General features: G+C 42.3%; 1 protein-coding gene across 1 annotated transcript in view; it reads left to right on the forward strand.

Moving 5' to 3' along the window:
• Window positions 1–27,417, forward strand: part of SEC6 — a 122,697-nt gene that overhangs the window by 23,312 nt on the left and 71,968 nt on the right. Inside the window, exons 8-9 of the mRNA XM_088958254.1 lie at window positions 15,998–16,090; window positions 17,761–17,787. Of these exons, the coding sequence (XP_088814380.1) occupies window positions 15,998–16,090; window positions 17,761–17,787 (120 nt within the window). The remainder of the gene's footprint in view (window positions 1–15,997; window positions 16,091–17,760; window positions 17,788–27,417) is intronic.

A 27,417-nucleotide genomic window follows, 5' to 3' on the forward strand; every position in this document is an offset into this window, starting at 1 on the left:
ACCAATCTTTTCTCCAAAAGATTGGAATCAAGATCCAATATTGATTTCTCCCAAGCATGGAGATCGAACTGCTATAGGCGGCGGCTGCAGGAAGGAGGCGGCTAGAGAGGATTTGCAGGGTGCAGAATTCTCTCTTCTATGATCTCAGCTCTGAAGACAAGACTCTTGTTGGTGAGTGTGTTGGATGTTGTGTCTAAAGGCTGCTGCCCCCTCTTCCTTTTATAGACTTAAAGGGATCAGCTCCTAATCCCATTAGGAGTTGCTAACCCAAATCATATCTGGATTAGAAGTCCCTTTAAGATAAATGATAATCCTTATCTTATCTGTAGATTAGATCAGCCAGTTCCTAATCTAATTAGGAAGTTTCCAAATCTAAATCTCATTTAGATCTTGGACTCTTTGAGTGGATAGGGTGTGGGCCCAATCCTACAGCTGATCTTATCTTAGAATTCGCCCCTTAAAGACTAATCAAATTAGCCCAGTTCGAAATAGGCTTAAGACCCATTTAGGGTTATGTATTCATTAAGCCTTCCAGACTGCTGCCTAGTTGGGCTTCCTTGTATGACGTGGGACCCAAACATTGATCTACACATCAACCACATGGGTTCAGCCCAGCCTTTGTTACAAGGCCTGGCCGAATACACTGTTATGGACAGTGCACCCCCTGAAACCCATCAGATGGGCTCTATGGGCCCAACACTTACCCTAAGTGGTCCTTTGGCCAAGCCACTTTGTAACACCAGGGACTGTGGGCAGATGCAAGATTACCCTATCAGGTATCATCCTTAATGGCCTTACACTTAACCTCTCAACCCATAATGATCATACACTGCCCGACAAGAGAGGACCTCTCCCTCGGCTGCAAGGCACAGTGTTGCACTCTCTCAAATATGGATCCCGGGAAATAAAACCTTTTGCAAATCATTTCGAAACCATAATTTTTATATATACTTTTATATCTCATATAAAATATATTTTGCAAAACAAATTTCAACGATTGAAATTTGCTACTGGCAGCCTTGGTTTCCATCAGTGAGAGTGCATCCCCGATCAGTACCTTTGTCCGACAAAGGGGCTGATCCTGTCATTATGATCACCCACTCAGATGAATTCTCAAACTGTCCCAACATACCCAGGTTTTGACCCCCGCTAAGGATTTCACTGATTGGTATATCAAAGATAGCCCAATCCGACACCTAGTGCAGTATCATAATCGAGTCTAGGGGTCGGGTGTAACTTTCTAGTTTTGCCCATCAATCTCTTAGGTCCAGTTACTCCATCGTTGTCACACAACAATGGGATGGGTGATGTGCTGGATGGAACTACTCCCAACTCGTGAACGAATTTCTTCATCCACACGGCTTCTTTGGCAGCCTCACTTGTGGCAATGTACTCGGCCTTGGTCGTGGAGTCTACAGTGGACCCCTGTTTGCTGCTTTTCCAGCAAACAGCACACGATCCTATCGTGAAAACATGCCCAGATGTAGACTTTCTATCATCTGGATCTGAGTATCGACATTTATATACCCTTGGATCTGTAGTGAGCTACCATCGAATAATAGACAAAACTCTTTTGTCCTTCGAAGTAGTCCAATGCTCCTGCCCTGGGTTGGCTTGAAATCTGCTTACTACACTCACTGCCTGAGCAATGTCAGGGCGAGTGCACAGCATGGCATACATGATGGTCCCTACGGCAGTGGCATAGGGAACGTCCTTCATGCCATCAATCTCCTCAGAAGTCTTAGGAGACATCTTCTTGGAGAAAGTGACTCCGTGCCTGGAAGGAACATTTCCTTTCTTGGAGTTTTCCATGCTGTATCTTTTGACTATTTTGTCAATGTAGGCAGATTGGGATAATCCTATTATCCGCTTCGATCTATCTCTATAGAGTCGAAGACCCAGTATATAGTAGGCCTCTCTAAGATCTTTCATGGAGAATTGCTGTGAAAGCCATACTTTTACCGTAGTGAACAATCCTACATCATTCCCAATGAGTAGAATGTCATCTACATATAGAACCAAGAAGGTAACCTTATCTCCACTGTACTTCCTGTAAACACAGGGTTTATCCGGATTTTGCTCGAAGTCAAACGATTTGACGACAGAGTCAAAACGGATGTTCCAACTTCTAGAAGTTTGCTTAAGTCCATAATTGGATCTATTAAGTTTACATACCATGTTTTCCTGACCCGCAGCTATGAAGCCTTGCGGCTGCTGCATATAGATATCTTCAGTAAGATCTCCATTCAGGAATGCAGTTTTGACATCCATTTGCCAAATCTCATAATCATGGTGTGCTGCTACAGCTAGCAAGATCCTAATGGATTTGAGCATGGCCACAGGCGAAAAGGTTTCCTCATAATCGATACCCTCTTTCTGAGTGTACCCTTTCGCCACCAGACGAGCTTTGAAGGTCTCAACTCTACCATCGGGGCCCTTCTTCCTCTTGTAAATCCATTTGCAACCGATTGCTTTTACCCCGGAGGGCGGATCTACTAGAGTCCAGACTCCAATGGTATCCATTGAGTCCATCTCTGCTCTCATGGCCTCCACCCACTTCTGGGAATTTATGTCCAACATAGCTTCCTCGTAAGTCACGGGATCCTCCTCACTAGTCAAGGTTTCCACCAGGTAATTATCCTGGTCATAACCCTAACGGACTGGTGGCCTGGATACCCGAGTGGATCTTCTAGGTTGGTCACTACCTAGAACTTGTGGGACATCTCTCACTGCTCCTGAACTCTCCTCATCAAGAACAATTTCCTGACGATGGGTGTACAGGATGTAATCGGTCTCCAAGAACTGGGCATTTCGACTGCAGAACACTTTCTGCTCACTTGGGTCATAGAAAAGGTAACCTAGAGAGCCTTTTGGGTAGCCTACAAATAGGCAACGACTGTTCTTGGATTCAACTTGTCTGCATTCGTTCTTTTAACGTGTGGTGGACAACCCCAAATCTTAAAGTGTTTGACACTTGGTTTCTTTCCGGTCCAAAGTTCATATGGAGTGTTCGGAACCAATTTGGTTGGAACCCGATTCAGCACATAAATCGCAGTTTCTAATGCATAACCCCAAAAGGATGTGGGTAACTCTGAGTGTATGAGAAGTGACCGGACCATATCCAATAAGGTCCTATTCCTCCTCTCTAAAACACTGTTAAGTTGTGGTGTAGCAGGAGGAGCTAATTGTGATACAATCCCATTGTCGTTTAAGTAGTCCCTGAATTCGTCAGAGAGATACTCGACACCTCGATCAGATCGAAGGGTTTTAATTTCTCTCCCCAACTGTTTCTCGACCTCTTGTCTAAACTCTTTGAACTTTTCCAAGGATTCAGACTTGTGTCTCATTAGGTACACGTAACCATATCGTGAGAAATCATCTGTGAAGGTGATGAAATACACGTGTTAATTCCGTGTCCTAACACTCAGGGGACCACATACATCAGTATGTATTAGGTCAAGTGTGCCTGTACATTTTTCAGGCTTACCGTTAAATGGCGGTTTTGTCATCTTGCCTTGCAGGCAAGGCTCACAAATGGGAAGATCTTCTACAGTTAGAAAATCCAAAGGACCATCCTTTACCAGCCTTGTGATTTGGTCAACACCGATGTGGCCAAGTCGGTAATGCCATAGACACGTGGGATTAACTGTATCACGGGCTCTCTTCTTGGGGATTTCATCCGACGTAGTTTCGGTTATGTTAGTTTCTAGAGAAGGATGTAGAACATAGAGACCGTTCTCTAGTTCCTCGTATGCGATGAATCTGTTATTTCTTTTAATAGTAATCGTATTACTAAAGAAGACAGAATAACCATCTGCACACAGTTTTGAAACAGAAATCAAATTTCTTCTTAAGTTTTGTACATAAAGACAATCTTTTAGTACAACTTTTCCTTCTCTAAAAAATAACTCCACGGTTCCTATTGCCGCGGCTGCAACAGTTGCAGTAGTCCCCAAGTAGAGAGTGACTTCTCCTTCACTCAGCTTTCTGCTTACCTTGAACCCCTGCAGTGAGTTACACGCATGAGTTGAAGCCCCGGAGTCAATACACCAGGACGCAGAAGCTACCAATAAATTGGTTTCTATAACACAAGTTTCGAAATTACCTTTCTTGGATTCCAGGTAGGCAGGACAATTCCTTTTCTAGTGGCCGGTCCTTTTGCAGAAGTGACAGGCATCTGATGCTCTGTCTTTCTTCTGCCTTTTGCTCTTAGTGGCTTTCTTCTAAGGCTTCTTTGCCTCCTTTTTCTCTTGCCCGTTTTGCTAGCTTTAACAAGCATAGCTACAGGTTCATCCTTTTTAATCAGTTCTTCAGCTCTTTGCAACATATTGCTGAGCTCTTGCAAGCTGACATTCAGTTTGTTCATGTTATTGTTCATGATGAACGGATTAAAGGAAGGAGGCAAAGAATTAAGGATATCATCTATCTGGTTGCGAGGTCCAGGCCGGATCCAAGAGCCTCCAGTTCGTTGATGTAACCCATCATCCGAAGACAAGGTCGTGAACTTGTTGGCCCTTGGACATTTGAGTGGTCATGAACTGCTTCAAGACCTTTTGCCGAGTAGAACGATTCTGCTCTTCATACATCGTCCTCAGGCTGCCCAATATGTCCTTGGCAAGTTCGATCAGATCGAACTGCCTCTGTATTGGGTTGTCCAAAGAGGCGATGGTGTAACACCGGGCTAGGGAGTTTTTCTCCTCCCATTCCAGAAAGTCTCTCTTTCGGGCCCAAGAAGCCCTGTCACCCGGACGCTCCGGGGCAGGATTCTTTGCCACTTTGTCTAGTTTTTCTGAAGCTAGGACCAGCATAAGGTTCCTGTACCAGTCGACATAGTTTGGGCCCTTAAGCTTGTTGTCATCAAGAAGCTTTGCAAAAGATCCGTTTGCCATTTTCTGATAAAAGAGCAAACATCAGTCCACAACCTAATTTGATTCATGTTCATTTCATAGATATGGATTTTAATTTACGATCCGTTTCCATTTATTCATCTCTGAGATTTCCCTCCTTTCTCAGTGATGGGTTGTCTCTGGAAATGTGGGAAATCACATAGGGTGCATGGAGCCAACTGTTTCAGCTGCATAACCCCACCACCTTTCTGTGAATGATCATATCTACTCATCATATGAGTTTTCCCTTTGGCCTCTGTCAGACAAGGTTCAGAGACGTTTTTCAGGTAAACCTTTCTGTCCAGTGAGTGTTTACCCATCATATTCGTGAACGTCAAGGTACCGTGAGAGAGTTCCCATTTTCTGGTGAAGCCCCTCTCACATCTGTCTATGACGCCCCTATCATCTTATGAAACATTCAGACAAGCCCAGCAACAAATGGATAGCCCATTTTCTGGTGCGTTTCCTCATTATTGAAGGACCCATCCTCATGTTAATGATGGAAGGCCTTTAGAGAGTTCATCATATGAATCTCCCTATCACTTGCACTCATATTAGTTGGAGGGAACAAATAATTACGCCCTAGTTTGATTTAGGTCAAACCAAAGTGGCTCCCACTGACTTTCATAAAGCCAGATTTTGGTGGGCCTTAAATCGGCTACGGTGCTGCACGTTACCTCTTGATGAGGTGTGGGGCCCACCACTGAGGGAGGTCATCCAATGACCAAAAGGGACACCATGGCAATGATGTGCATTCAGCCATGGTGTGCGCAAGAGCCACTGTCGAATGAGCATGGGCCAAGTACTTATGGCCCATGTACGCAGCACATCACACATCCATACATCTCATGCAGGGATAAATTGATCCAATCAATTAATTATCTGTAAGGCCCGTTGGAAGCCCGTTAAAATTCCATAAAATTAACCATTAATATTATCTAGGTATATCGGCTGAATTAGGGTTACCCAGTTCGGCCCATATAGCTTTATCCTTTAAAATGGGCTTTTGCAGTTTTAACTATTTAAAACTGGGCCTTTACAGGCTAGGCCGAATTAACCATTTAATTAAATATCAACCCTCAGGCCCATTAGTGGAAAAATTAGGGCTGACTTTCAGCCTTGATTAAACCCTCGAATTGGTCCAAACAGTTTGAACCAATCTTGGTTCGAATGGGTCTAGGGTTTGATTTTTAATTAAATCATTGATTCAAGAAAATAATCTGAAATTAAATAACTGATAAAAGAAAAACAAAAAACAGTTAATCAGGGCTGTTCGCACACTCCATCCTGCAAAACAGAGGTTAGATCGCAGATTGCAGTTTCTCAAACTACAAGTCGCAGATAGCGATTCTCCCATCTGCGAAATCTCCTTCTCTGTGCCACCAACTTCGATCCAAAAATAAAATTAAATAGAAATCCTATTTCTATTAATTATTACATCAGATCGATTGCCTATACATTGAGTCTAAAAATAAAAAAAATATTTACAGACCAAATGTAATAAATAAATTCAATAAACTGCAAATCTTGCAGTTCTCCCTGCGCAAGCCAAGATTTCGATCTCCTCTTGTATGAACAACCCATAAATCAAGAAAATTACAAAGAATTATATAAATAAAAATCAGATTTATTTAAAATCAATTTCAGATTATTTGCCCCTTTGTTTTGGGAACAAATTTCCCAAAACCCATATCTGCGCAAATTGGGTAGAACGCCTTCTCCCTATTTGCGCAGGTTCAGATTTGAAACAGAATGGTTCAAGATTTGAACCATGACTCTGATACCACTGAAGGAATAGGAAATCCATCATATGGACGCCCAAGATTGCGGAATAAAGGGGGCGAATTTCAAAAAAAATTTCTTTCCCTTCAACTAGGAATCGATTTCCCTATTTAGAAAATCTTATTTTCAATGATCATTTTTGAACCATAAACTGAACCAAATCTGAACCAAAAGGAGGAGAGAGAGATAATACCCGATACAGAGAAATAATATCTCTCAATGGAGGTGTTCACGCCCAAGGTAGAAACCAAAATCTGCTCCCACTGAATATGGCGCAGTACAAGGTGGAGCAGAATCAGCAGTGTCCTAAGAATTTGATTCTTCCAAAAGAATCACCTAGACGACTTATGAATACAAATCCTACCAATCTTTTCTCCAAAAGATTGGAATCAAGATCCAATATTGATTTCTCCCAAGCAATGGAGATCAAACTGCTATAGGCGGCGACTGCAGGAAGGAGGCGGCTAGAGAGTATTTGCAGGGTGCAGAATTCTCTCTTCTGTGATCTCAGCTCTGAAGACAAGACTCTTGTTGGTGAGTGTGTTGGATGTTGTGTCTAAAGGCTGCCGCCCCCTCTTCCTTTTATAGACTTAAAGGGATCAGCTCCTAATCCCATTAGGAGTTGCTAATCCAAATCATATCTGGATTAAAAATCCCTTTAAGATAAATGATAATCTTTATCTTATCTGTAGATTAGATCAGCCAGTTCCTAATCTAATTAGGAAGTTTCCAAATCTAAATCTCATTTAGATCTTGGACTCTCTGAGTGGATAGGGTGTGGGCCCAATCCTACAGCTGATCTTATCTTAGAATTCGCCCCTTAAAGACTAATCAAATTAGCCCAGTTCGAAATGGGCTTAAGGCTCATTTAGGGTTATGTATTCATTAAGCCTTCTAGACTGCTACCTAGTTGGGCTTCCTTGTATGGCGTGGGACCCAAACATTGATCTACACATCAACCACATGGGTTCAGCCCAGCCTTTGTTACAAGGCCTGGCCGAATACACTGTTATAGACAGTGCACCCCCTGAAACCCATCAGATGGGCTCTATGGGCCCAACACTTACCCTAAGTGGTCCCTTGGCCAAGCCACTTTGTAACACCAAGGGACTGTGGGCAGATGCAAGATTACCCTATCAGGTATCATCCTCAATGGCCTTACACTTAACCTCTCAACCCATAATGATCATACACTGCCCGACAAGAGAGGACCTCTCCCTCGGCTGCAAGGCACAGTGTTGCACTCTCTCAAATATGGATTTCGGGAATTAAAACCTTTTGCAAATCATTTCGAAACCATAATTTTTATATATACTTTTATATATCTCATATAAAATATATTTTGCAAAACAAATTTCAACGATTGAAATCTGCTACTGGCAGTCTTGGTTTCCATCAGTGAGAGTGCATCCCCGATCAGTACCTTTGTCCGACAAAGGGGTTGATCCTGTCATTATGATCACCCAGTCAGATGAATTCTCAGACTGTCCCAACATACCCAGGTTTTGACCCCCGCTAAGGATCTCACTGATTGGTACATCAAAGATAGCCCAATCCGACACCTAGTGCAGTATCATAATCGAGTCTAGGGGTCGGGTGTAACTTTCCAGTTTTGCCCATCAATCTCTAAGGTTCAGGGCAATACTGGAAATCTGGTCCAGTTCAAAGATTCATTTAATCCCACACTGTGTGTGCCTAGGGTTTCACCCTGGTAGCTGAGACAAGACACCCCAACTGATTTGGTGGCACCACAGTGTCAGCCTTGTCAGGATAGGTCTCCCCAGACTGACCCATTGGCTGTGAACATTCTAAACTAACATGAGTCTCATTAAGTGTCTAGTTTAAGGGTATTACACAGAAACATACCAAGGGAACATGAATCAAATATGCACTTTTATTCATTTACAATAAACTCATAAAGTACATCATTTTGATTGAAGCTAAGGGCATACAAAACTGTTTAACATTCAACTCCTTGGCCATCGTGGACAAAGGATTGAACTCCAATTTCATTTGTCTCATTCCAAAGAAAGGGGGACTCTCGGAGGTAAGGGATTTCAGACTGATTAGCCCAGTAGGGAGTTTTTACAAGATTTTAGCCTAAGTTCTAACAAGAAGACTAAAAGAAGTTCTAGGAGACCTAATCTCCTCGAATCAGTTTGCTTTTTTGAAAGGTAGGCAAATATGGGATAGCATTCTTATAGCAAATGATTGTGTAGAAGACAGAAAACTAAATGAAAACCCAGGGGTCATAGTTAAACTAGACCTTGAAAAAGCCTATGACAAGGTGGATTGGGAGTGTATTCACCAAATTTTAAAGGTTATAGGCTTCGGTGGGAAGTGGGCTAAGTGGATTAAAGGCTGCATCGAATCAACTTGGTTCTCAATGTTGATAAATGGAGAACCAAAAGGCTACTTCAACGCAAGTCAAGTTCTGAGACAAGGTTGTCCCCGATCCCCCATTGTTTTCACATTGGTGATGGATATCTTCAGCCAGCTTTTCAACAAAGCTAAATGTCTTAACTTGGTAAAAGGTTTTGAAGTGGGAAGAAATGCTCACCATGTCTCACATCTACAGTTCTCATATGACATTATCTTATTTTTGGAAGCATCTCTAGACAACATAACCAATGCTAAGAGGGTGATTAATTGTTTTGAGTGGGTAACTGATTTGTGGGTCAACTTCTCCAAAAGTAGTGTTGTGGCAGTAAATTCTGTAGAAGCAGGTCTGCTGGAATCTTTCAAAGTCATTTTGGGATGCAAAGTGGAATCCTTGCCAACCCTCTACTTGGGGATGCCTCTAGGAGGGAACACGAAAAATTTCAGCTTTTGGGGGCTGGTGATGGAAAAATGTGAGACGAAACTAGCAACTTGGAAGAGCTGCTATTTATCAAAAGGGGGCAGACTCACTCTCTTAAAGTCCTCTCTTGCAAATCTGCCAATCTATTATTTGTTGGTCTTCCAAATCCCAAGGAAAGTCGGATCTAAGATTGAGAAACTTAAAGAAACTTCCTTTGGGAAGGCGGTGGGAAAAAAAGAAGTCACTTAGTAAGTTGGGATCAAGTATGCAAACCTAAGGATGAAGGTGGATTGGGTATTGGCCATCTCAAGGAGAAGAATACTTCCCTTTTGAGGAAGTGGCTTTGGAGATTTCCCAAAGAATCAAACTCTTTATGGGCAGTTATCATCTCTTGCAAGTAAAAGACAAGTTCAAATGGTTGGGATAGAAATCTCCATTTAAATTCTGGAATGACCTTTGGTGGGGCCACTCTACCTCCCAAGACTCTTTAATCTAACCCAAGATCAAGATGCTGCCATTTCTGCTTGCATTCCTGCTTCTTTCTCCGAGAACACCCTGAACCTGAGCCTTAGAAGACCTCTAAGAAACCCAGAGATAACTGAAGTAGCAGGCCTACTCCAAGCTCTAAAGGAGGTTTACATCTCACCTAGTTCTCAAGACTCTAGGATTTGGTCCCCTCACCCTATAGGTTAATTCTCTACCAAGTCCTTTTACAATGTTCTGACTGCAGGTGATCAGACCTCCCCCTTCCTGTTCAAGAAGGTTTGGAGTAGTCATATCCCCACAAGAGTTAGCTTCTTCATGTGGGAAGCAGCTTGCAAAGGATCAACACTTGTGACCTTCTCCAAAAGAAGAGCTTGGGAAGACTGTTCATTTCTCCCCGTGCTTGAACTTTATGCATGAGTGCAGGAGAATCAACTAATCACTTACTCTACTGCAATGAGACAGAAAATTTGACACCACTTCCTGAAGTTGGTGGGGTATAGTTGGGTTGCCCCTGAAAGTATCCAGGATTTCATTCAACAATGGCAAAGCAGAGGTATTAGCAAAAGAGGAAAAATCTATTGGCAAACAATCACTTGAAAGAAGAAGAAGAAGAACTGTTTACTGTATTACAGGTTTGAAGAGAGGAGGAAGAAGAAGAAGAAGAGAGAGAGAGAGAGAGAGAAGGGGTTCAGTAGTGAATGATCTGCTGCCTCATACACTCCTTTGTTTATAGCTTTTAGGATTCTTACAAGAATTGGAAATAAACAAAAATTAGAAACAGTAAGGCCAGCCTGCCCAACTTTACAGAATTTAGAAACTTCTAATAATAGAAATTAGAAGCTACTAAAAAGAAATTAGAAACTACTAATATAAGAAATTAGAAACAACTAGGTGTGGTTATGAAACCACACACTAGAGCCTGAGTGTGGGTATGGAACCCCACACTCGTGGCTAACCAACTATTTCTTCACTCCCCCACAAGTTGGGAGTAGATATTTGTCATGCCCAACTTGCGTAGATCTATCTCCAATTTGCCTTTTGTGAGGTCTTTGGTGAAGAGATCAACTAACTACATGTCTGAGTCAATGTAAGGAAGGCATACTTCTTGAGATGCGACTCGCTCTCAGATAAAATGTCTATCAATCTCGATATGCTTAGTCTTGTCATGCTGTATTGGGTTGTGGGCAATATTAATTGCAGCTTGATTATCACAATATAACATTAGAGGCTTCTCATAATCAACCTCCAACTCATTAAGCAAGGATCTCAACCATAACACTTCTGCAACACCATTGGCCATGAATCTGTATTCCGCTTCTGCACTGGAGCGAGCAATAATATTTTGTTTCTTGCTTCTCCAGGAAATAAGATTTCCCCCCACAAATGCACAATATCCAGAGGTGGACCTCCTATCATCAACAAATCCAACCCAATTCGCATCTGTATACACTTCTATTTTCATATGATCATTATTCTTGAAGAGTATACCTCTCCTTGGACATCTCTTTAAGTAGGCAAGGATCCTTTCTACTGCAAGGAGATGGGTGGTCCTAGGAGAATGCATGTATTGACTAACAACATTGACGGCATAAGAAATATCTGGTCGGGTTAGACAGAGATAAAGAAGTTTCCCAACCAGCCTTTGGTACATAGCCCTGTCTTCAAGGAGTTCTCCACTTTCTGCACTTATCTTATGGTTAGGTAGGCTCAATGGGAGTATCAGTTGGTTTCACTCCTAACTTGCCAGTTTCTTCTAGTAAGTCCAAAACATATTTCCTTTGGTAGATGAAAATTCCATGCTTAGATCGAGCTACCTTAATTCCTAGAAATAGTGTAACTTTCCTAGGTCTTTCACTTCAAATTCCTTGTGAAGGTGCTGTTTAAAGGTTTCAATTTCACTAGTGTCACTTCCTGTTATCACAATGTCATCTACATAGATTGCAAGTAGAGAGTGTGATCTGACTGAGCTTGTATGTATCCGAATTCGTCCAAAGCCAGTCTAAACCTATCAAACCAAGCTCTGGAGGATTGTTTCAGCTCGTACAAGGCCTTCTTCAAAAGGCAAACTTTCTTTCCTGCTTTTGTACTATAAAAACCAGGGGGTAACTTCATGTATACTTCCTCTTGCAAGTCTCCGTTGAGGAAGGCATTCTTAACATCTAACTGAAATAGTGGCCATGAGAAGTTTGTAGCAATGGATAGAACTCTGATAGTGTTCGTTTTTGCAACAGGTGCAAAGGTTTTTGTATAGTCTATGCCATAAGTTTGTGTGAATCCCTATGCAACCAATTTGGTCTTATACCTCTCTATAGTACCATCAACATTATATTTCACACTAAACACCCATCTACATCCAATAGGTTTCTTCCCTTCAGGCTGGTTAACTAGTTCCCATGTGTTGTTCTTGACAAGAGCATCCATCTCTACTTGCATTGCTTCCTTCCATTCAGGTATCAGAAGAGTTTCTTGCACTTTTTTGGGTATAGGAATAGCAGAAATAGATGCCAAGTAAGATCTGTAGGATTCTAAGAGACAATTATAGGAAAGGAACTTGGAGATGCAATGGGTAGTGGATGAGGTGCAACAACGCTTCCCTTTACGAATGGCAATTGGAAGATCAAGGTCATCTGTTGGTGAAGACTGAACCTTTGTAACAGTGGGAGCAGTAGTAGTGTCTGGATCTAGAGCTGTAGAAGATGTTGGGACTGGTTTGGTTTGCTGTTAAGTACAAGAATCAACTTGCCTCTACCACTTTCTGTGATACACCCTGCATTTTTGACAACCTTCTTCGCAACTCCCCCCCTCAGTAACCAGGATAGGTAAAGGAACTCTTGGAGCTGGAACCCGGAGGAGAAGCCTTATGATAGTAGGGCATATCCTCAAAGAAGGTGACATCCATGGACGCAAAACGCTTCCTTGAAACTGGCTCATAACAGCAATATTCCTTTTGATTTTGTGCATACCCAAGGAAAATACACTTAGTGGCTTTGGGATCAAAACTTGGAGCGATGAGGTCCGAGATTTGAACAAAACAAGTACACCCAAAAGTTTTGAGGGGAATAGTGAATAGGTCCTTATCTGGATATAGAAGATTGAACGGGGTTTACATGTTTAGGACCCGTGAAGGAACCCTGTTAATGAGGTATATGGCTGTACGGATTGCATCTCCCTAGAAGCGTATGGGAACATTGGTGTTGAGAATAGTGCTTTTGACTACCTCTAAAATATGTCTGTTGTTTCTCTTAGCAACCCCATTTTGCTGAGGTGTGTGAGGATAGGTGCTCTAATGAATGATCCCATGATCAAGGAGATAGGATGCCAAGGGTTTTGCAAAGTATTCCTTGGCATTATTAGATCTAAGAATCTTGGTCTTGGTTTCAAATTGAGTTAGGATCATCTGATGGAAAGCTTGGGTCAGAGAGGGGACCTCATCTCGAGAGTGCATAAGATAGACCCATGAAAAACGGGTATGGTCATCAACAAATAATAAGAAATGATATCAACAGAAGTGCACAGTTTCTCTTTTCCCAATCGATTCCCCCCCTGCTGTTCCCGTGTGTTAGTAAGAAGAAGGGAGGGAGGACAACTGTAAACTTTGATGGGAGCATGTCAGGCAACCCAGGAGTAGCTGGTATAGGAGGCATAGTAAGAGATGAAAGGGGTGTTATTGTGTGAACTTTTAGTGGTCCAATAGGCGTTGCTGACAGCTCTCATGGGAATCCGAATAGTTAGAAACCTGGGCATTCAAAACTTAACCATAGCAGGAAATTCAGCAAATACTATCAAATGGTTAAGAGAAAAAGAAGATGTCATTTTTTGACAGAAGCTAGAGAATCTCTGGATGCTGAGTGTTAATCTGATTTGGATTTTGAGGGAACTAAACTCTATTGTGGATGGTTTAGCTAAGTTAAGGGCACACTTGAATGTAATGTATAGTGACAACTTGATTCCAGTGTAATCCACAGGGCTTTCCCTTTCTATGTTGTACATCTCCTCATGTACTCTTTATTTTTATCTAATAAAATTCTGTTACCTTTTCTCAAAACAAGAAAGGAGATTCTAGGGGATATCTTTTGGGGTTACAAATATTAACTTGTTGATCTGTTTTCTTTTGTTTTTTGATCAGCACGATATATAGCCATTTGAAAACATTTGGGGGACCAACTGGGTTTGAACCGGGTAACTTGTTGATCTGTTCTGAATTGGTGTTTCCTTTTTGTTGTTGTGTTCGTAGGTGTTGTCTTAACACCTACCCAATTTGCATTTCATTTTTCCTTTTAATGAAATTTTTGTATTTACTTATAAAAAAATCAGCAGGCAGGAAGATGTTATCTTTGCCTGTGCTTCACCTTTGTTTTGGTTGTTCTTATGTGAAGATCATTTGGGTGGTATTTTTTTCTGTACTCAAGATGGAGATGTGGAACCCAAGCTCTCCAAGAGAAATCTTTGCTTGCTGATCAGCCTTAAATAGAAGTAGAAAAGCATAGATGATTTGGAGTTGTGTGTCATTTGGAATATGTTGGGAGTTGTGGAAGGGAAGAAATAGAAGCAATTTTGAAGACATTGTCTTGCTTCAACTACTGGTAAAAGGATCTTGGAGCGGGTCTTGATTCTTCCAATTTTTGCAGAGGATAGTAAAGAGTCATTTGGTTTTGGGTTTTGGTCTGTGTTTTAAAATTGGAATTGGGCAGGGGTGATGATGTAAAGTGTACTGCTGTGTTTTTTCTTTATTGGGTGATCTCTCTATCACTTTTCCTTTATACTCTCTTTCTTTTAATTTAATAAAATTTTCTTTTATTTATACCAAAGAAAACCCAGAACAATCATTCTGCTAAATCAGCAATTGTGGTAAGCCTTTTTTCCCTCCTAGAATGTCCTTACTCCTTAGAGGCTGTATTGCAATCCACTTCACCACTATTTGCTATCCTATATATATATATGTAAAAGTAATATTATTCCATATTTCTTTACAAGTATGCATGTGAGGCCACATACAAATATTACCCTGTACAACCAGCTTACCAGCAGCTGTACAACAAGGTAACTTGTTACATGAGTTGTCTATACAAAGACTCATAGTAACAATCTGTAAAAAGAGTATGTCACTAAACTCTTGCAAACTGAAAACCATGAGCATGTTGCCCTGGTAGATCTTGACATGATTTGCTCCATAGAAGAAATGCAGTTGTAAAAGATGTGATCATTCTTTTCAGTTCAGATCACCCGAAATGTCACAGAAGCACATCCAGAGAATCTTTCCTCTTTTATTTGGGCTCTTCAATTTCCAGCACGAGTCCCTGGTGGTTAGTGGAAGGACCAAGATCCACCAAACTTAAAATATTGTAGAAGTGAGCCCAAAGAACTGGGCAGAGATCACAGTGAAGGAATATGTGGTTGGCTCTGTGGGCTATTTTAACAGATGTTCTCAGTTAGAGCCTTTAGGTTGGGTCACTTGTCAAAAGAATTAAAGCTTTTAAGTCTGTCTTTATTAGGGAAATTTGCTATTGTCTTCCTCCCTGTACTGTCCCAAGGATGGCTGCTATGTTACATTTCCAATGAGTCTTACCTCCTTTCCTTGTGCATCTGAATGTGATAACATGCTTTTGCCTTTAAAGTTGAAGTGTAAAGAAGCTTTATAATTGGTTGAGTTTAATGCACTTAAGGGTAACACATTTATACATAGGATCCTATATCTATTTTTGATATTTGGCTGAAATCTTCAAATTATCAAACGGAGTATTCAAGATATGTAATTGCTTAATGTCGTATAAATGGTTTTGTTTGTTGTGAATTGATTTTTTGTTATTTAGCAGCTGTTTCTGAATCATCAAATAGAATGTTTTACGTCAGCTCTTTGTATGTCTATACTCTTTTCTTTTCTTAGTAAATTGTCAGTGATCTGTTACTGTTACTTAAAACATGTTTTTCATTTGAAATTTACATTGTTTCCTGTGATTTTGTAGTGTTTGTTGACCATGATAGCTGCATTGTTGGGTTTGGCTAACCTGTATTTATGGAATTTACCACTTTGGAACTTTCTCAGAGAATACTTTGAAGATGTAGATCGGACCTGGGAAACATTTGAGAAGACATTATGGGCCCATATTTCCAACTTCTTCAAACTCGCAAAAGAGAGGTATTAATTTTTCGTATTGAGATTTTTTTTTTTGTTGGTTTTAGTCTTTTATGCAGTTGAAGTGTGTTTCTTCTTATAGGCAAATACTATGCTAAATTTCGATTATGTTGCCCTTATCTTCATTTTCTCAATAAATCCTATTATTTTATATGATCAAAATGGATTCTTGAAAGGATCCAGTGTTCAGACAATTTTTTAGTGTTGCTTAGTGTTTGGATAATTTATTGGAGCACATGCTGTAATTTATTGTCTAATTTCTGGACCTCTGGTGTACATGAGTATATTAAAGTACAAGTAGAAAAGTACTGAAGAAGTACATGAAGTAGTAATAATGGGTCTAAGGAGGTAAGGAGGCTAAATCTGGTCAATGGGGCTTTTCTTGTTAAGTGGTTTTGGTGTTATATTGTTGAGCCGGACAACTGGTGGAAGCAATATTTGGTTCAAGGACAAGTTGCTAGGAGATCAGAACAATAAACATGTCCTACAACTGTTCTATGTAGAAGGGAATAGAAAAAGCCTACAACTTGTTTGCCAAAGGGGTGGCTTTCAAGGTTGGGGAGGGAATAACCCAGGGAATAGAAAAAGCCTACAACTTGGTTGTCGGTTGTCATGGAACCTAGGGAATAACCCAGGATTAATTGTTTTTATTTGAAAAAAATTCCATTGCCTTGGAAACAAGGCACTCCCCTGTTACCTAGCCTTACCTTTGTGCCTTGAAAACTATGTCCTCTTCTAAAACCCAAGTCTAGAGAATATAGCAGAATATGAAGTAACCCAATAAAGTACAATTTTGTTTTTGTTGAAGGAGAGAGAGAGTAGATGTTACGGTATTTGACTTTTAAAAGTTTTATCTCCCTACTAGTGGTCTTCCTAGAGTCTAGTTTTGTTCCCATCTAAAACATACCTAATGTACCGAAGAAAGGAACTCAATATGCTTGAGATGGGTTTCCAAGAAGAGGCCGAAGAAAACCTAGTGATCAAAACAAAATCAAACTTACTAATCTCCACCCCATCCATGTATGCTTTTGATAACTTTGTGTCATTGTTCATTTAAGTCTAGTGGGAATGTCCATAGCCACTTGACAAGGAAGAATTCCTAAAGTAATTCTCCCCATTCCCAACCCCTTCCCCAAATTGATTTTCATGTTTGATATTCTCTCAAAAGCTCTCAGAAGAAGCTGGAGATTTCTTGCACCCTCTTATCCCTACCCTCATAGAAGAGTATTAAATCATTTTCAAACTAGAGATGAGTAACTATCACCTCCTCTCTACTAACCCTCCACCCTTCAAGTAGTTCGAATCTATCTTCCCTGGAGATAAGTTTACTAAGTATATTTTCTAGTAGGGCAAACAAGAATGTGGATAATGAATCCCCTTGTCTAAGCTCTCTTTTGGCCTTGAAGAAGTTGTTCAAAACTCCATTGATTTGTGTAGAGTAATGACAATTAACTCAAACACTTCATCATCCTTTTCATATATTCTCTGCATTACTTTCTCATTTCTTTTAATAAATTTTTATTTTACTATGGAAAAATATATTCGCATGTCTATTTCAGTTCTTGTTTATAGATATGTATGTCTATGTTGTTCATGTTTCTTTATCTTAATTCTTATGAGTTTCTTTGCATTATATTGCAAGCATCTGATGCCGGTTTTTGTGATTTCTGCAGCCCACAGACATTGGTTCGAGCAATGAGGTATGATCCATTGCACAAAAATTTTACCTCTTCAATGTTCCACTGCTGCTTGTTTTATATTGTATTTTACCATTCCTTGTTTGGAGAGTTATTTAGGTTTGAATTTTCTGTTGAAGTGTATTATTTTGTTAATCTATGCAAAATATTTTTAAAATTCATGAGTCAACAGTCATGGCAATGATACCGATTTAGGCTAGAAATAATGAGGAACTTTGCATAATTCTGTTTGGTAAATAGTAGAGATACTGAATTAGAAGAAAAGTCAAGAGTGACAGAGTACACAAAAGGATACCAATCTGATAAAAAGGAAAAGAAGGGACTAAAATAAAATGTCTTGTGAAGAGAAAGTGAAACAATCCCTACCCAATAATTGGCAAGATTATCTGCAAACTCCTTAGAGGCACCTCACTATATATTTTATTTTCTGGAGAGGCTTTTTATTTTTTGATCAGTAACAGAATCAAATTCATTAATTAGGAAGAAACTTAGTACAATGGATAAAGAAAGAAAGGGGGAAAGATAAACTCTCTTAGCCTTAACCAACAGAAAATTCAATTACACCATAGCCCAAAATAAACTATTCCTTCCCACCTGTTAGGAACCTGCCTAACTCAGGGCTCTTGGAGGGGCCAACCTCCTGAATTCTTGGAAGAAGAGAGAGGAAAGAGAGAGAGAGAGAGAGAGAGAGAGAGAGAGAGAGAGAGAGAGAGAGAGAGATTTAATGCTGAAAGAATCAATTTCCTATTCCTTTTCTGCTCTACTAATAGTTTTACAATCTTGATTGTCTTTCTGTTACAGTTTCTATTACAGTTGTTACAAGTGGATGGTTAGTTGTGCTGATGTGGCCTCCTCTTGTAAAACTGATTAACTGCCTTCTGTTGGTCTGTTCCAGCAGTCTTGACAATCCCCCCTTCCTTTAGAGCGATCTTGCCCTCAAGGTCTAATGTAGGAAAATTTGATTGCAGATCTAAGTAGAATTCCCAGGTTGCATCCTCTTCTGGAAGGTTAGACCAAGCAACTAATGCCTCTGGTATGACTCTGCCTCCCCTGCGCACCCATCTGAAATCAATGATGCGGGCTGGCTCAGTCTGCACTTGTCCTTCTTCTGAAAATATGGGAAGGGTCGCACTTGTAATGACTCCTGACTTCTGCACCTCCTTCAGTAAGGAGATATGGAATACAGGGTGCAGTTTGGATGTTGCTGGAAGGTCCAGTTTATAGGCCACTGATCCTATTCTCTCCAGGATTTTAAATAGGCCAAAATAGCGTGGGCTGAGTTTGTTCCACTGTCGGTTTGCAATTGAAATCTGCCTGAAAGGTTGTAATTTGAGAAACACCCAATAACCTACTTCATATTGGACATTCTTGTGGTGTTTATCATAGGTGTGCTTCATCCATTGCTGTGCCTGTAAGAGATGATGTCTCAGTTCCCTTAGCACCTCATCTCGTTGCGTTAGCTGTTCTTCAACGGCCGCTACTGTGGTGGTTCCTTTTTCATAAGGAAGTAGAGGGGGAGGGTCCCGACCATATAAAGCTCTGAAGGGTGTCATCCCCGCGACGCTATGGAAAGTGGTTTTGTACCACCATTCGGCCCAGTGGATCCACTTCATCCATTGTCTTGGTCGATCTCCCGTGAAGCATCTTAGATATGTTTCGAGACTCTTGTTAACCGCTTCTGTCTGTCCATCAGATTGGGGGTGGTAGCTAGTTGACTTGAATAGTTTAACCCCATGTAGGTGGAAAAGCTCAGCCCAGAAACGACTCATAAAGATAGGGTCTCTGTCTGATACAATTGAGCTGGGGAGCCCATGTAGGCGCACAATTTCTCAGAGGAATAATTCAGCAACTGTGGCTGCTGTAAATGGGTGCGATAGAGGTAGGAAATGGCTGTATTTTGTCAGTCTATCTACTACCACAAGGATAACTGTTTTGCCGGCAGAAACAAGCAATCCCATGATGGAATCCATTGATATATTATCCCAGACTTGGGTTGGTATTGGGAGTGGTTGCAAGAGGCCTGCTGGTGTTGTAGTGGCTGACTTGTTTTGTTGGCATACTGCACACCCAGCTATGAAGTTCTGGATAGATGTACACATGCCTTTCCAATGAAATTGTGTGGCGATGCGCTTTTGTGTTCGTAGGATGCCGGAGTGGCCACCCGTGGGTGAGGCATGGAATAATTCCAAGAGCTTCCTGAGATGAGTGGAGGCTGTTGGGATCTCCAGGCATCCTTTGAAGAAGAGTAGATCATTCTTTATTGTGTACCCGGGGAGTAGTGAGGGATTTGCCAATACTTGGGCCTTCAACTGCTGTAACTCCTTATGGGATATAACTCCTTATGGGATTGGGCTTCTTTTTGCAGTAGATCCAGGAGTGGAGAAGTTGGGGAAGATACTAGTAACTGAAATGATTGTGGGTGCTGTGAGAGGGCGTCCGCCACTTGGTTAGCAGCCCCTGCTTTATATTCAATTCTGTAGTCGTACCCTAGTAGCTTGGATATCCAACGTTGCTGTTCCGTGGATAGAACTGATTGGATCAATAAGAACTTTAGACTTTGATGGTCGGTCTGAATTGTGAACCATCCACTGATCAAGTAGGATCGCCAACGTTGGACTGCTAAGACTATTGCTATTAATTCTCGCTCATAAACTGATTTGGCCCACTTTCATGATGTTAAGGCCTTGCTGAAAAAGGCTAGTGGTCGCCCCTCTTGCATGAGAACAGCCCCAACGCCTTGACCGGAGGCATCACACTCAATGATGAACTCTTTTGTGAAATCGGGCAGTGCTAATGTTGGAGGACTCGCAACTACCTGTTTCAATTGCTCAAAAGCTTGTTGGGCCCAGTTTGACTAGTTAAAAGCGTCTTGTTTCAGCAATTGGGTCAATGGGGTAGCTATTAGGCCGTAGTTTTTGATGAAGCGGCGGTAGTACCCGGACAGTCCCAAGAAGGCCCTCAATTCTTTCACACATTTGGGTTGCGGCCAGCCCAATGTACTGGAGATTTTATCTGGGTCAGCCGCTACAGTCCTCTTTTCTACATGTCCCAAGTAGTGAACTTGGTTTTGTCCAAAGGAGCACTTGGACTCCTTAGCGAACAGCTGGTGGGCCTCAAGTGTTGCAAGGGTGACCTATAGATGGTTCAATTGTTCCTCCCAATTGGGGCTGTAGACCAATATGTCATCAAAGAAAACAAGGATGAACTTACGTAAATATGGTCGGAATATGTCATTCATCAATGCTTGAAATGTGGCTGGAGCATTGGTCAGCCCAAATGGCATGACCCGGAACTCGTAGTGGCCATCGTGTGTCCTGAAAGCTGTTTTGTGAACATCCTCCCTATGTACCCTTATTTGATGATACCCAGCTCATAAATCCAGTTTTGAGAATATGGTGGCTTGACTGAGTTCTCATAAATCCAGTTTTGAGAATATGGTGGCTTGACTGAGTTCATCAAGCAGCTCATCAATGACTGGTATCGGGAATCGGTCTTTAATGGTGATGCTGTTAAGGGCTCTGTAATCAATACAAAACCGCCACGTCCCATACTTTTTCTTGACTAATAGTACCGGTGAAGAGAATGGGCTGTGACTGGGCTGTATTATCCCTTGCTTAAGCATATCTTGAACTTGCTTCTCGATTTCAGATTTCTGAAAGTAAGGGTATCGGTAGGGTCTTACATTGGTCGGGGCTGATCCCGCCATGAGGGGGATGCGGTGGTCATGCTCCCGGCATGGTGGCAGTCCTCGGGGTTCTTTGAACACGTTGCCATAGTGCTGAAGGAGTTGTTGTAGGCGGCTTTGGAAGTCTCTAGGTCCATCTGGGCTGCTGTTAGCTATGGATGGCCTGGTCCAATTTGAGTTCATGTGCATGAATATGGGCTGATCTGGATCTCCTCTTTGCTTTGTCAGTGTTGCAAGATTGATGGGCCTTGGGCCCTTGCATGTTTGCCCTTGTAGATGGACTGTAGAGTTTCCTGATGTGAAGTCCATGGTGAGATGGGCCCAGTCATAGACCATGGGTCCTAGCTGTCTTAACCATTGAATGCCTAGCACCACGTCCGCTCCACTGAGATGGAGAGGATATAGGTCCACCACAAACTGATGACCCTGAATCTTTAGTGGTAGGCCCATGCAAATGCTATTGCAAGATAGGCTGCTACCGTTGGCCACATGAACCGTAAAGGCCGTTGTTGGTTGAACTGGAAGTCCCATTTTATCCATCAAGACTTGAGTTATGAAGTTAAGGGAGCTGCCACTGTCTATGAGGATTGACACTTGGCGCCCTAGGACTAGCCCTGCAACTCTCATTGTCTGAGGGGACGCAAGTCCCGTAAGGGCTTGTAAGGATATTTCAGGCGTGCTATTGGATTGTATTTCCCACCTTGGGTTAGATTCTCCACAACCGGTGATGTCATCTTCCTCTTCGGCATCTATTTGGAGGAGAAACGCTTGTTGTTTCTTGCAGCGATGGCCCGACCCAAATTTCTCTTCGTAGTTGTGACAGAGACCTTTGTCTCTGCGGGCTTGCATCTCTGCCCAGGTCAGCCGTTTGAAAGGAACCAGTGGACCTGGACCTAGTACTCCTTCCTCCTTGTCTGGTGCTGTCGTCCTTTCTTGCTCCTTGCTCCTGGACCCCATGGTTGCTGCACCTTTCTTGCTCGACTGAACTTGTCCTCATACAATCTGGCTAGTGCTGCCGCATTGATGACCGAAGTGGGCTGCATCGCTTTCACTTCCAGTCACAGTTCTTCTTTTAGGCTACGGACGAAGCTTCCCACCAACGCCTTCTCCGTCCACCCTTGGACTCTCACGGCTAGCCTTTCGAACTCCATCTGGTATTCCTTTTCTCATTTGTTGTTTTCTTTGTCTTGTTTTGTTTTAGAAGAGGGGGACTTACTCATGTGGTAAGGTAGTCCAACTCCCTAGAGATTTTAGGAGGTTGTATAGTCCTGGTAATACCATAGTTGGGAAACTCCTAGATTTATTTCTTCAAGAACTTAGTCATGGTTCTGAATGTTGGTATTGATACTTTCTGATTAGAGTTTGTGGGAGTTGTGGGAGAGTTTGTGGAGGTAGGCCGTTGGAGAAAAGCCTTGAAGATTGAAACTAAGGAGCTGCTATTTGAGGAGTTGAGATTAAATGGTCAGCTGAGCTTGAAGATCAGGGAAGCAAAGAGAGGGATGGTGCTGTTAGAAGGGTTGAGGGTAATAGAAGGGTTCAAGGAGTTTGTAAAAGGTGCAAGTAACAAAGGCAAACAAAATTGTTGGAAAGAGTTTCTCTCAGAAACTGGAAGAAGGTTTGTTGTAGAATGTAAGAGAAACCTTAAAGGTTATTTCATTTCTTTGACAGAATTTTTTGGCAAGGGAAGAAAGCAGATGGTCTGCCTACCAGAAGGAAGGAAGAGTCAGGGCTGGAAGGCAGTTCATGGGGTCTTATGTGAACTGCTGCAACGCTTGGGTGCTAAAAGAGAAGTAACAGTAAAAGGAATTTAAGCACTTCTACTAGTCTGGTGAGAAATAAAAAATAAGAGACTCTATTAGTGACAGCTGGGGCAGGCAAATACAGAATGGGAGTAAACATACAGAGAGGAGATTGGGAAAGTAAGCTGATAGTTAAAGCTTCAGCTCATATACTAGACTGGAGGAAAGTTGCAGATCTATTAACAGCAAGTTTAAAGCTGAAGAGTACGTTTATTTTAACACCCTTTGAGAAGGATAAGGCTGTGCTAGATCTGCTTGATAATAGAGTAGAAGTTGAGGCATTAAATATCCAAGCTGATCTTGGAAACATCACAGTATCAAGATGGTGTCCGGGATCAAACTCCAAAGATTTCTTTGTTGAAGATGGAGTGCTGGTGTGCCTCTTAGGCCTTCCCTTTAGCTTGTGGAAGCAGGAAGTTGCTGAAGCCATTGCTTTGATGTGTGGAGGATCGTTAGGAGGTGCCTTTTGGGGAGACCTTTGTTCAGCCTCCATTTTATTGAATGGTGTAAAACCTGAGGAGATTCCTCGAAAGGTTGAGGTGCTAGTTGAAGGGCTTTGCTATTCAGTGTGGTTGGCCTCATCCTTTGAATTGGTGCTCTGGAAGGAGGCTCGTAGGGAGGGAGATGAGAAGGTTGAAGAAGAAGTACTGCATGGCAAGAAGGGATTGGTTGATTCAAACAAGAAAAGAACTTTCACAAAAATGGAAAAACAAAGGCTGGAGAAACAAAAGGGTAGCATTCAGGGGGTGGGTTTTATGCGTGTGGGACCAGTGAACAGTCTGGAGGGTGGCAGGTCTTTTGCACAGGTTGTAACCGGCGCCAACTTGACCTGTTTGAACAAGGAAAAGGAGCCGGTCCAAGGAAGAACTGGATCTAGATTGGATAAAACTAAACTGAGCCTGGGGTCAGATGCATATGACCCTTTTAAAAGTCACGTGAGGTCGCGGTGGCTTAAGAATGGGCCAAAGCCAAAGCCCATTCGAAACATTTTGGGTGCGTTTAAAGGCACATTTGGGTCAGCGGGCCCGTTCCAGTGTTTTAAGAAGGCGGGTGAGCCTTTAATAACTCATTTGACTGGGGACACGACTAAGATAGACAATGTTAATGGTCTACCATCGTCCCCAGTCGCGTGACAGGGGGGGAACGCGCGCAGCGTCGGAAAACAGAGAAGAAGCTCGACCTGCAATGGGTTTCCCTACGAAGGCTAAAGGAGTTTAACCCCCTGCGACGCTCCTCAGAGAAGCCGAAGCCAAGTTATGTTAGGGGAAGATCTGAAGAGAAGGAAGAGAAGGATGAAAGGCTGGGCGCAGTGCAGTGAAGGTAATGAAGATTTAGTGGACTGTTCGGTTGATGGTACTAGTGTGGGCAGAGCAAACGATGAAGGCAGTTGCGCTACAGGTGACATGGATGGGTGGAATATTGCAAGTCTATTTCAGGGTGACGATGGTAAGCGGTTCAACTCATTCCCAAGACCACAGAGTGTGCAAGGAGTATCAGAAGGGGCAGACCGGGAGAACCAGAAGCAGAGCAGGAACACACCATCAAGGGGTGAACCGGGGGTAGAATGGAAAGATCACCAGGGTGACCAAAGGACAGAAGTACTTCCCGACCAACTCAGGGAGATAAATATTTACCAACCTTTGGAACAAGAGAGGGTGATCAAAGGACAGAAGTACTTCCCGACCAACTCAGGGAGATAACTATTTACCAACCTTTGGAACAAGAGAGGGAGGCAAGGAGCAGTCCTTTTCCAGCTTGTCCATCAGTCCCAGGTAACCAAGTGATTTCGGTTTGTGCTACTAATGTGTCTCCAGTGTCTTTGGTTCCAGATTCCGTTCCTGTTCCATGTTCTGTAGCCCATGAATATGTAGCCGAGCTAGCAGGTGGGCTCTCCAAGGAGGGAGAGACCGGAAGGAAGGAAGGTGGGAAGGTGTCGGAAGGAAGGTTTAAGAGTGAATAAGTATGGGAAATTATTGAAAGAGTGCTTAAGAAAGTGGAAGGAGAGCTGATCTGGAGAAGTGAAGGGGAGGCAGGAAGAGGGGAGGGGTTAGTGGAGAGGAGGGAAAGGAATGAGGGTAGAGATGGAGAGGACTACGGGGAGAGAGCAGGGTTGGAGGGAGGTAATAGGAAAGGGAGGGTCGATGGAGATGAAAGAATAGGGGTGGGACCAGAGGAGAGGAAGAAAGGGCAGGTGGATAGAGATGGAGGGGATTCTGTAGGAAGGGTAGGGCTGGTGGACTTGGTGAGAGAAGACATGATAGCAGAATTTGTAGGGAAGCTAGGAGACAAGAGGCTCGGGGTCAAGGGAGACAGAAGGTAAGGGGAAAGTAGTGGTAGGTGGCAAGGGGTTTAAAAAGAAGAGGAATGAAGATTCTTAGTTGGAATGTGAGGGGAATTGGGAGTGCAAGGAAGAGGGCGACAATAAAAGAGGTAATAAGACGGTGTGACCTAGACATTGTGGTGCTACAAGAGTTTAAGAGAATGGAGTTTAATGATAAATGGGCAAGGAGTGTATGGAAAGCTAGGGGAATTAGCTGGGTGGCTGCTCTCTCGTGGGGTGCTTTCGGGGGGATTGTAACAATGTGGAAGAAGGGTGTGGTGGAAGGCCTGGAGGAGTTGATCGGAAAGTACTCGGTGTCTATGAAGTTTAAGTAGCAAGAGGATGACTATACATGGGTGCTCACAAATGTTTACGGACCGAATGACTGCAGAGAGAGAGACAGAGGAGTTATGAAGGAATTGGCTGATGTTAGAGGGTTGTGGGATGGGCCTTGTTGCATGGGTGGGGATTTCAATGTGATCAGATTCTCGGAGGTGTCCAATAAGGTTAACCAGAGGGTGACAAAAAGCATGAGGAAGTTTAACAGTTTTGTGGATGCCTTTGAGCTTAAAGATATTCCCCTAGCCCATAAGACATTTACATGGTCAAATCTCCAATCTAGACCCATTTGCTCTAAATTGGATAGATTCCTGTTCTCTTTGGATTGAGAAGAATATTGGGCAACCTTGGCTTCTAGAGCTCTCCCAAGGGTGACCTCAGATCACTGGCCCATAGTATTATGTAAGGAGGAAAGAAGGTGTGAGGTCCTACCCCCTTTAGATTTGAAAATGTGGTTACTTCATCCAGCGTTTACTCACAACGTGAGGGAGTGGTGGCATGATTGTAACCCACTGGTGGAATGGGAGGGGATGAGATTTCATAAGAAACTACAATTCTTGAAAGCAAGAATCAAGGAGTGGAACTTGATGGAGTTTGGGAGGATAGAAGAAAGGGAGATATGATGGATAAGATTGAAAGCCTTGACTCTAAAGAAGAAAGGGGAGAATTTGGAGAGGAAGACAATGATTTCAAGAAAGATTTGAGAAGACAGCTAGAGGATTATCTGCACAAGGAGGAAATTAGCTGGAGGCAAAAATCTCAGTTTAAGTGGTTGCAAGAGGGAGACAGAAACACTAGGTATTTCCATTCTCTAGCAGATGGTAGGAGAAGGAAGAACTTTATCTGCAAATTGGTAGTAGATGGAGTCGAGTTAGTACAACAAGAGGAGATTGCCAGGGCCTGTGTGGAGCACTTCAAATCTATTCTAAGAAGGCCTGTGAGTAGAAGGGTGTGGGTAGAAGGTTTGGACTAGCCAGATGTAGGGGTGGAGAACAGGAGAAGGTTGGAAAGAAACTTTACTCTAGAAGAGGTCAAGGAGGTTGTGCTTTCTATGGATAGAACAAAAGCTCTAGGGCCGGATGGGTTCACAATGGATTTTTATCAGGACTGTTGGGATATCTTGAAAGATGATCTCTTGCGGTAGTTTGAGGAGTTTTTCAGGAGAGGAATTGTCAATCCGGGTGTGAACTCTACATTTATAGCCTTAATTCCAAAAAAGAAAGATGCATTCCACTCGAAGGATTTTAGGCCAATTAGCGTGGTTATTAGCTTGTATAAGATCATTGCAAAAGTGTTGTCTTTGAGGATGAAGAAGGTATTGCCCGATGTCATTGCACACTATCAAGGAGCCTTTCTGAGTGGAAGACAAATTACTGAGCAGATTTTAATTGCTAATGAGAGTGAGGAGAACTTTAAGAGGGATAAGAAGAAGGGAGTGGTTTGTAAGTTGGACTTGGAAAAGGCTTATGACTTGGTGGACTGGGGTTTCT

This window comes from Nelumbo lutea, chromosome 8, assembly GCF_056320005.1.
Source record: "Nelumbo lutea isolate HS-2025 chromosome 8, American lotus-T2T, whole genome shotgun sequence".
In the NCBI taxonomy this organism is placed as follows: Eukaryota; Viridiplantae; Streptophyta; class Magnoliopsida; order Proteales; family Nelumbonaceae; genus Nelumbo; species Nelumbo lutea.